Source organism: Lacerta agilis, chromosome 5, assembly GCF_009819535.1.
Source record: "Lacerta agilis isolate rLacAgi1 chromosome 5, rLacAgi1.pri, whole genome shotgun sequence".
Taxonomy (NCBI): Eukaryota; Metazoa; Chordata; class Lepidosauria; order Squamata; family Lacertidae; genus Lacerta; species Lacerta agilis.
Genome location: NC_046316.1, coordinates 45,629,322 through 45,638,319, shown reverse-complemented (window position 1 = coordinate 45,638,319; position 8,998 = coordinate 45,629,322). Strand labels below are relative to the sequence as shown.

At 39.1% G+C, this 8,998-nt stretch overlaps 1 protein-coding gene across 1 annotated transcript in view; it reads right to left on the bottom strand.

Annotated features, from left to right (window-relative positions):
* Window positions 1–437: 437 nt before the first annotated feature.
* Window positions 438–8,998, bottom strand: part of SHTN1 (shootin 1) — a 69,046-nt gene continuing 60,485 nt past the window's right edge. Inside the window, exons 17-18 of the mRNA XM_033149554.1 lie at window positions 6,568–6,813; window positions 438–965 (exon numbers count right to left, since the gene is read on the bottom strand). Of these exons, the coding sequence (XP_033005445.1) occupies window positions 6,609–6,813 (205 nt within the window). The 3' untranslated portion in view covers window positions 438–965; window positions 6,568–6,608. The remainder of the gene's footprint in view (window positions 966–6,567; window positions 6,814–8,998) is intronic.

The window sequence follows — 8,998 nt, the reverse complement described above, 5'->3', positions numbered from 1 at the left end:
CCCATTGTCTGAAAAACATTTCCCAGCCCTGGAGTCTATAGTGGTCATTTTCAAATGCAGCTGTGCAGCCAAATGCATGGAGTAATCTTCTCTGCAAATGCTTCCCATTCAACAGAAGACCTCTATCTTTGTACACAAAGAATGCATATTTTGATTTGACTCCTTCCACGGATATTAATTGGTATGATGTAACCTGTATACAGAAGTTTCATTCATTCATACATACAGGTACATATGACCTTGATTGGGCTGGCTTTCATTACTGACTGCTAGCCCCATGCTTTTTCTGGGGCTCTGTCTGTCTTAAGGACCAGTGTTTGATTCCTGTATCTTACGGCCAGTCACCAGTTTTGCTACATGACACACTAAAAACTGATGTACCAGGCTACCCCTGTCTTAAAGCTAGAAAGACCAACAAAATGCCACAATTTTTGGGAAAAAAGTCAAAAACCTTTTTTAATAAGCAGCATTAAAAAGATAAATAATTTATATCATAGTATAACAAATAATTTAACTAGAAAGAAATACATTTTCATTTTTTTTGCATATTCTCCTGTAAGAATTCAAGGAAAAATACATTTAGAAATCGCCATATGAAATTCATTGTAATCAAACTGATATCTAAGTGCAAAAGCAATTAGTAGGAAACAAAACCTACTGAAGGGCAAGTTCATGGAAAGCAAATGGACATGTTTCCCCATATTTATGAAACAGTTAAATGATTAGATCAATCCCATTATTTGCTTAACAAACATGCAAAATAAAAATAAAAATTACACACACAGTTACTACACTAACAATGCAATCCTATATGTATCTAACTTAGAGCAGGTCTCGACCAATACATTTTGCTGCCTGAGGCAGTGCAAGCAAATTGTGCACCTTTGGTCATGGTGCATATATGTACCTTAGGCTGGTCAAGTTACTTTGACATCTGAGGCAGAAAATCCCACAGCCACCTCTTCCTGGGAGTGAAAACACAATAACAATAAATTAAATAATCATTTGTTGTCTTTTCATGGCACCCAAAATCTGCCAGAGACGGCTGCTTCACTCTGCCTAATGGTAGGGCTGGCCCTGACTCGGACAGTGGGGCTTTCTCCCAGGGAAGTGTGTATAGGATTACAGCTTTTAATGGTTTGCTTTTCAGGAGATAAGCATTGAACAACTACTATAAAGCCAAGCTAACAAACCAAACACATTCATCTTTTAATCCTAATTACTGATCATTGTCACCTATCATTAAAATCTCACAGTGCATTCAAGAACATTACCACCCAATTTCAAACTAACATTAAATTGCTCAAGTGTTTTTTTGTTTTTTAAAGGAGATGATCACATCTGTTCACTGTAGTGTAAAAAGCATGATTTTGGAAACGTGAAAACTGTATAAAAAGCACATTTGTCACTGTCTTCAATGAGGAAATGAGTGATGCCACGTAAGCTATTTCACCTGGTTAAAAAACAACAACCCCATGATGTTTTCACAGACTATTGTTTTCAGGTGTCATTTTACAGTAGAATAAATGATAGAAGCCTGATGCTGATTCACTGAAGAACTGCAGCATATATAGCAGGCATGTCCAACTCCCAAGAGACTGCAATATACTCCCAGTATATATATATATAAAAACTGGCAGTGATCTACCCATTGTCATTGGAGTGAGAAGTGGGCGTGAGGAGGGGATGGGTTGCTCAGACTTGAGCTTTTTGGGGGGAGGATTGCAGAGTTGTTGAGCTTTTGGGGTTGGTCTCACGATCTACCAGGATCAGCCAGGGATCTACCAGTAGATCATGATCTACTGGTTGGACATGCCTGACATATAGGCTGGTGCTTTGTGGCCCAAGTACATTCTTTAGGCAGCACAGCACATGAAAATGTTTATTAATCTCCTCACTGGAGGGATGCAGTGGAGAAAAGAATTTTGGTGGTCTCCATATGAGATTCTATTACTGTGCTCTTAAGCCTTTTAAAACAGACAGAAGCTGCTTCCTATACTTGATCCTAGATACTATACCTGCATTTATTAAATATAGAGCCACAAGAGAAGGTCAGTGCAATACAAGATTTCTATAGACTTGGTCTTGTGAAATGATTCAGCTGCCTGCAGCCCCATGTACATGTTACTCATGGGTAAGGCATACTCTAAAATGCCCTGGTCTGTACTAAAGAACTGTGCATTGAGTGTAGTTGTCAGTACAGTGGTGCCCCGCTAGACGAAAATAATTCGTTCTGCGAATTTTTTCGTCTAGCGGTTTTTTCGTCTAGCGAAGCGGCAATGACAGCCGCGCTCCGCTAAACGAAAAAAAAAGACGAAAATTTTTTGTCTTGCGAAGCAGCCCCATTGACTTATTCGTCTTGCGGGGCAGCTTCCGCTAGATGAATGCCGTTCGTCTAGCAAGTTTTTCGTCTAGCGAGGCATTCGTCTAGCGGGGCACCACTGTACAAACATACATAATTTTATTTGTATGCTGCCTTTCCAGTTCCAACCATACTCAAGGCGCCTTACAACATGAAAAAATGTTACAAAAAGAGTAATAAATAAAGAAAACATTTAAATGCACAAGCAGACCGAACAATTTCCACATAAATCACAGGATCTAAAATAAAGATTCAAAGAACCAACAGCAACAACTCTCCCAGACAACACCCCCCAAAACAGCACCCCAGCCACAGTCTGCACAGGAAGTCCAAGATGCCTCCTTGTCTGTAAGGCTTTGTGCATTTTGGACATCTGGCTGTTTGGGCGTCCTAACTGCATGGAGGCCCTACACAGGAGGAGGTGCTTGGGCGTTGGCCTTCTTATGCCGACAACCACACTCAATGTGTGGTTGTTGTTTTTTAAAAAAGGTTGGCTGTTAAAAAAATGCTCTTGCCCATATTCATGCATTCTCTACACATGAGTAACATGCACACAGGGTTTACACAGCCTGGCAGAACAATCAAGATATGACATGCTGGTAAACGTGAATGTTTAGTTGAAAAAACAGTTGGGGAAAGATGGCATTTGGGTTTTTCCCCTCAAGAGATGCCTCAAAATGGTCAAATATACCAATTTCTGATCACTGTAGAAACCCAAAACGTGCAAAGTGCTGAAAAAAACAATAATGGAAGTCTCAGCAATTAGCAACCAAATTCCCATTAGAGGAGCACCACCGAGAGCTGGAGGCATGTTCTAGATGTGCCTATAGACGACATTCTTCCTGGGTTATTGATAAGCAAAGCAGTTGTTGAAGTGTGTCACAGCTGCACATGGTAAATTAGAAACATGCACGAAAGCAGACATTTCAATGAAGTGCAGGCAGGCAACAGAAATGCTAAGCCCTTATTTGAAAAGAGCAGAATGTTTGAGGCAGCACTTTAAAATATGGCTAAGACTGCAAGAAACTGTAGGCTGTCCTCTTGCCACAGGCAGCAAAACCATGACCACCACTTTTCTCCTATGCAGCACAGAGGTGTTAGTGAAGATCACAGCTACTTTAAAATGCCACATAAACTGCACACTTACTATGATGCCCGCAGCTTTCCAGGGAAGAGGCCATGGCTGCATAATGAGAGCTAAGTACTGGTTAACATAATATGTGTGGAGACACAGCATGGTCTGAACTCTCAGAAAGGACCATGAATGTTCTGGGTGATGAAATGATACTATGGACTATAGAAAGGTTTTTAGTTTTCCTAAGTTTATCGAACTCCATAAACACCTTGCCTGGTGTGCCACAAGGCCCAGTTGGACAACAACAGCTGTCCTATCCAGAGAGACGACTGGCTTGTTTTTCATTGGGTGTACAGACAAAAATATTTGCTTGGGGGTTTAGAGCAGTTTAGCAGCTACTGTATGTATTTTAGATGCTTTTGTTTAATACAATTTGCCTTTCATTTCCAGGTATAAGATAACTTGTAAACTACTTCTGGTAGATGCAATGCACTTAATTCTACAGTATTTGTATGCAGGAAACTATAAACCTATAATAGGGGTACAATTTTGAACATTGTGGATATAGGAACTATAAGAACTGAAAGATGCAATGAATCTGGGTTTCTTAATAATGTTCAATGTCCATCTGTTAACTATGATTTTGATTCATAAGTGAAAACTATGACATTTGGGATTTTAGCCAGCTTCTGCTCATGGCCTTATGTAGTATGAGTACCACTGGTGAAACCAGGGTGAAAGGGCAGATTTGCCCTCCTTGTCTTAGAACTGGGGTGCTGCTTTAGTCTGCCTCCCTGAGCAAGTATTTATTTTATTTCATCAAGGTAGACAGATGAAGCCAAGTGGGGACAGAATTAAGCAACAAAATGGCAACCAAGCAGAAGCTGCACGAAACTGCATCCATATGAAACAGCATCTGTATGGTCAGTTCTTTGCATCAGCCAGCTCACTATGCTGCCTGTCTCAAAATGGCACAAAACATCCCTGGCAGATGGTTCTTGTAGAAATTATGGTCCATGTGGTGAACCACCACACATTAAGAGCCCTCTGCATGGAGAAGCTTCCAAGCAAACTCAGACCATTTTATGTTAAGGCATAAAAATGAATTCCAGGTTCCCTCTGCAGTGAAAATGGAACCAGGATTAATGAGTGGTTTGGTGCTAAGTATGAAGCATAACAAAAGAGTGGCTGAGGAAACACAGCCAGGTGGGCAGGGTATAAATAAAATAATAATAATAATAATAATAATAATAATAATAATAATAATAATAATAATAATTTATTTAAAACTATCAGTTGGAATGAAATTAGGTGAGAAATTAAGCCATTTATGTAGACAGGAGTGCAAAACCTAGCTGGGTTGTATGATGTCTGAACAGGTCGATTATTTTAAGGGAAATAGGCCTCATTTACTTTCTTCTCCGTAAGGAATTCAGTGGCATTGAAAGCCATGCCTTGGAAGCATCAGCTTGCTATTGCTAACTTCTGTGACTGATCCTGCCAACAGCAAAACAATACTCAAGGGGACACTGCTGACAAGATCCTGTTATAAGGCAGAACTACTGAGTCTTTGCTTTTCAAAAATATCTAAGTACAGCTGTTATGGGTAAGATGGATAAAATAGTCCTTATATAAAATTATGTTGGGCTACTGAGGTATAGCTATGTGGGAATGAATCCACTGGGGACTTCTCTTGTACAGGCCTCTTTGAAACAAATGGAAATTGCATAAACTCTTGTGCATTTTTTAAGGCTGTTATTCTGTAGCCACCTACCTAGGAGTGAACCCCAATGAATCAATGTAAAATACTTATGAGCAGACATGCACAGAATTGCATTGTTGAATGACAGAACATGGTGCCCTAATAAGGGAACAGATTAAAAAGTAACTAATTTTAGTACAGAACTTTTAAAAAGCACCACTGGCATTCCCCATGAAACAGAAGGAATGTGTCTTTTATGATGATATCTCCTACAACATATTTGTATATAACCTAATAACCAAGATAATCTACCTTTTCTCTTAAAAACTGTGCCTCTTTGCCATATGCAGATATATGCAAACAGTGATCTATTAAAAGCAATACAATTAACTAACAGTGCAGTTCTAAACATTTGTGCTCAGTTCTACTATTTTTAATGGGACATAGTCTAGTGGATGCACAAGACTGTAGCTGAAGAGCCTTTTAATCAGGTGGTAGCTCAAATTTTCATAAGTCTTGCAGAGAAGTCCCCAGTACATTTGGGACAAGCCTTTTGGCTGCGCATACGTCCTCAACGAACAACATCAAAATGTGGATCAACACCCTGGCTTGTTCCAAATCTGTTAACCATATAATGAAGGAAAGACTTCCTGGTTGGTTGGATTGCTTGTGTGAAGAGACTACATGGATGGCCAAAAGGCTCACTTATATCTTGCCTTATTAAGGTGAGTTAAGTTCATCTTTCCTTTTCTAAAACTGATTTGTGGCTGCATCTATCAGTAGAAGTGCATTTCTGTGATTACCTAATCAATCTATCAGTTTTGGTGAGCTTTCAGTCCTAAACAAGGCATCAATATAAAATAATAATATCAAAATAAATTTTGATGTACTGCATAATTTAAGAAAGAAACCCAATACAATAATTCAGTAAAAACTTCCCTGCTGCTACAGGAGAAAGTCCAATGTGAGACTTTAAATTGTATATAACTTAAGGTCATTTCAATAAAAAATCATGGTTACATGATTAGAGACTAGGAGGAGTTGCATTCAGATAAGCACTACTCAAAGTAGTCCCATTCAAATTAATAGATGTAAGTTACTTATACCTATTAATTTAAATGTGTAGAATTCCATGCTGCACTATGGAAATTGTTCCAGAGCAAGCATTTTTGCTTGCCAGATGGAATGATCTCCCCTTGTGCTGTTCTGGGGGGTTTCCTGACCTGAGCAGATTTGGGGAGGTAGCAGGGGGTACACAGCGGGAGAAGTCCTTGTTGTGCTAGCAAGACATATTGCATTGGTTTTTGCTACTGCGACAACTTAGCTGAATCCAACCCAAAGGATCTACTCTGAGTACAACTAAATTGGATACAACCCTATAGAATTAAGCCCTTCCCAGTATACACAAATGAAACAACTGACACTCACTGAAAGGAACTTCCAGAAGTTAATGCCTTTTAGCACATCAATTAGCAATGAGAGCTGTCTGTCTCTTTTGTTTTCCGAACGCTAGTATCTTTATGAAGCTGACGACCTTTTTCTTCAGTCCCCTTGTCTTGATTCAGATGTCCAGGCGTGGGCTCTTTGGTTTTCTCAGGACTCAGTAGTACCATTGATTCTGCTTCCTTTTCTGTACCAGCAACCTTATTTTTAAGCCCCATGTTGGCCGATGACCTGGAAGCACAAAGCAACATGTAAATATAGGAACAAATCATTAACATACTGGCTTGCATCCCTACTTCAAAAGCACTAAGTACAGATTATTTGGCTATTTTGAGTGCAGAATATGGTAGCTGCCAAGAAGCTATAAGTATTGGAAAGAACAAGAAGAATCCTTTGGGGAGAACGAAATTGATGTGATTGGTCCAATTATTATTGGAGCAGTTTGGGCAATTGTTCAGGAAGGAAGGTTACTCAGCAAGGGCAAGGTGAAATAGAAATGCTGCCATTTCAACTGTTTTGTATTTGATTAGATGGGAAAGCCATAAAGCCCTACAGTTTTAAAGAAAGAAAGCCAGATCACAGAAATAACAAATTGTCATCCTTGCAGAATTTTATGTTCAGGTTCCAGATTTCTTCAACAATAAATTGCTACTTTATAACAGCAAAACCTTGTTCTTCCTCTGTGATCTTCACAGTTCAAATTATATACACCACAATCACACCAAACACTGGAACTTGAGACTAACTAATTCAGAACCTGGCTGTAGCCGATCCATTTGGCAAGTCCGTTTGGCCATTATTCACATTCCAAAGTCTTATTTTATGCAGATTCTGCCTGCTGCTTATTTTTGTTTTTGCTAAAAATGGAACAGGTCCCTCCCTTAACATCACCGTGAATGAAACTTTGGAAGTGACATAAACAACAAGAAGAGTTATTTTAGAAAATGCTACCTCTGAAAAGATGATTGCCCCAACACTATCAAAATGGTCAAAGCCATAAATGCCAAGGTCTTTAAAAAAAATAAATCACTTTAGAGGTAACCATCTTTCAAAATCTCAACAGCTGGACTATTTAACACAATCTGGTGAATCAGAGTATAATTCTTCACTGGGATCTCCACAGGGGGCCTGCATTAGTGGATGGCAGCAATCCAACGGCTGATGCACTGCCAAAGAGTGTGAAGCCTGTGTCATTTACAATAATAAAAAAGGATAACAGAGCAATCATATTTATCACCTTTGAGGACAGAAAAATGGGAGATTAAAGTCTGTCACTATAACACAGTTTAATGGCAAAACCCAGTGATTATGTTCTAGCACAAAATAAAATTGCCGCTCAGGGTTCCTTTGGTGCATCTCCGCCCCCAAGTCCCCTTTTTACACAACTGCTGTTATTTACGGTGCAATATTATTGTTAAAAACCATAAAATCTCTCTCAAGTGTTTACTGCTGACTTACCACACTGTACCCTGAGCTGAAATTTGGCACAGCTTAACGACACTGTGCAAAACAGATTTTTGAATTCTGTATAAAACAGTACAATCCGCTCAGCTTTATTGTAACTGTCAGTGGTACTTTATTGTTCTGAACACAATTTGTACAGGAGCAGATCATGGTGGGATTGCACTCAGCCCTTGCTTCATACCAGAAAAATCTCAGCGGCATTAGTGAAACTTTGCTCTTCTGTTCTGGAATAAGTTTCAGCTGCGATGAAACTGATTTTTAAAAATGCTATCTGTGCAGACTATTTTTGTGGGTAGGGCAGTTGGGAGGAGAAAAATTAAGTCTGCGCTGTATTGCTATGAAGGATCACTCAGGCGTTTTTTGACCTATAAACCAGTTTGTATGGCATGATGTTTAACTAGTACTTGTGAAAGCAGATATGAAGTGACAGAGTCTTAACTTCTAGCTCTGTGCATACTCTATTGATAACACGGTTCTGAAAGTCAATATGCAAATTAATAGTTGTGCAGGAAGAAGAAAGCATTTATTTATTTTTTGAAGAAAGGTTGGATGTAGTCTCCCTTTTATGCAATGGCAGCAGCACTCAGTCCAGATTTTAAACATCAGCTAAATGCTATTAACCTATGAATTAAGAACTAAAGACATAATTAACAAGATAAACAGTAACAGCTTGGGGTTTTATTGTGTAAGCTCATACAAACATTCTAATAATAACTGCTATCAGCCAATAATTTCAAACACCCGCTGCCACTCTCAGTGCAAGGACTTACACATCACGAAAGATAACACAAATCATGAAACATGGAAAGCAAAAGTGATAAGACAGTACTTCGCACGAGAGTCAGGGCTATAGGTCGCCTGTCCACCATTTTCATGCAAAGAAAAAGTATTAATCCAAACAGCAATGACAAGACCATAAGCTTGTGCCTTAGATTTTTTGATCTCCCATTGA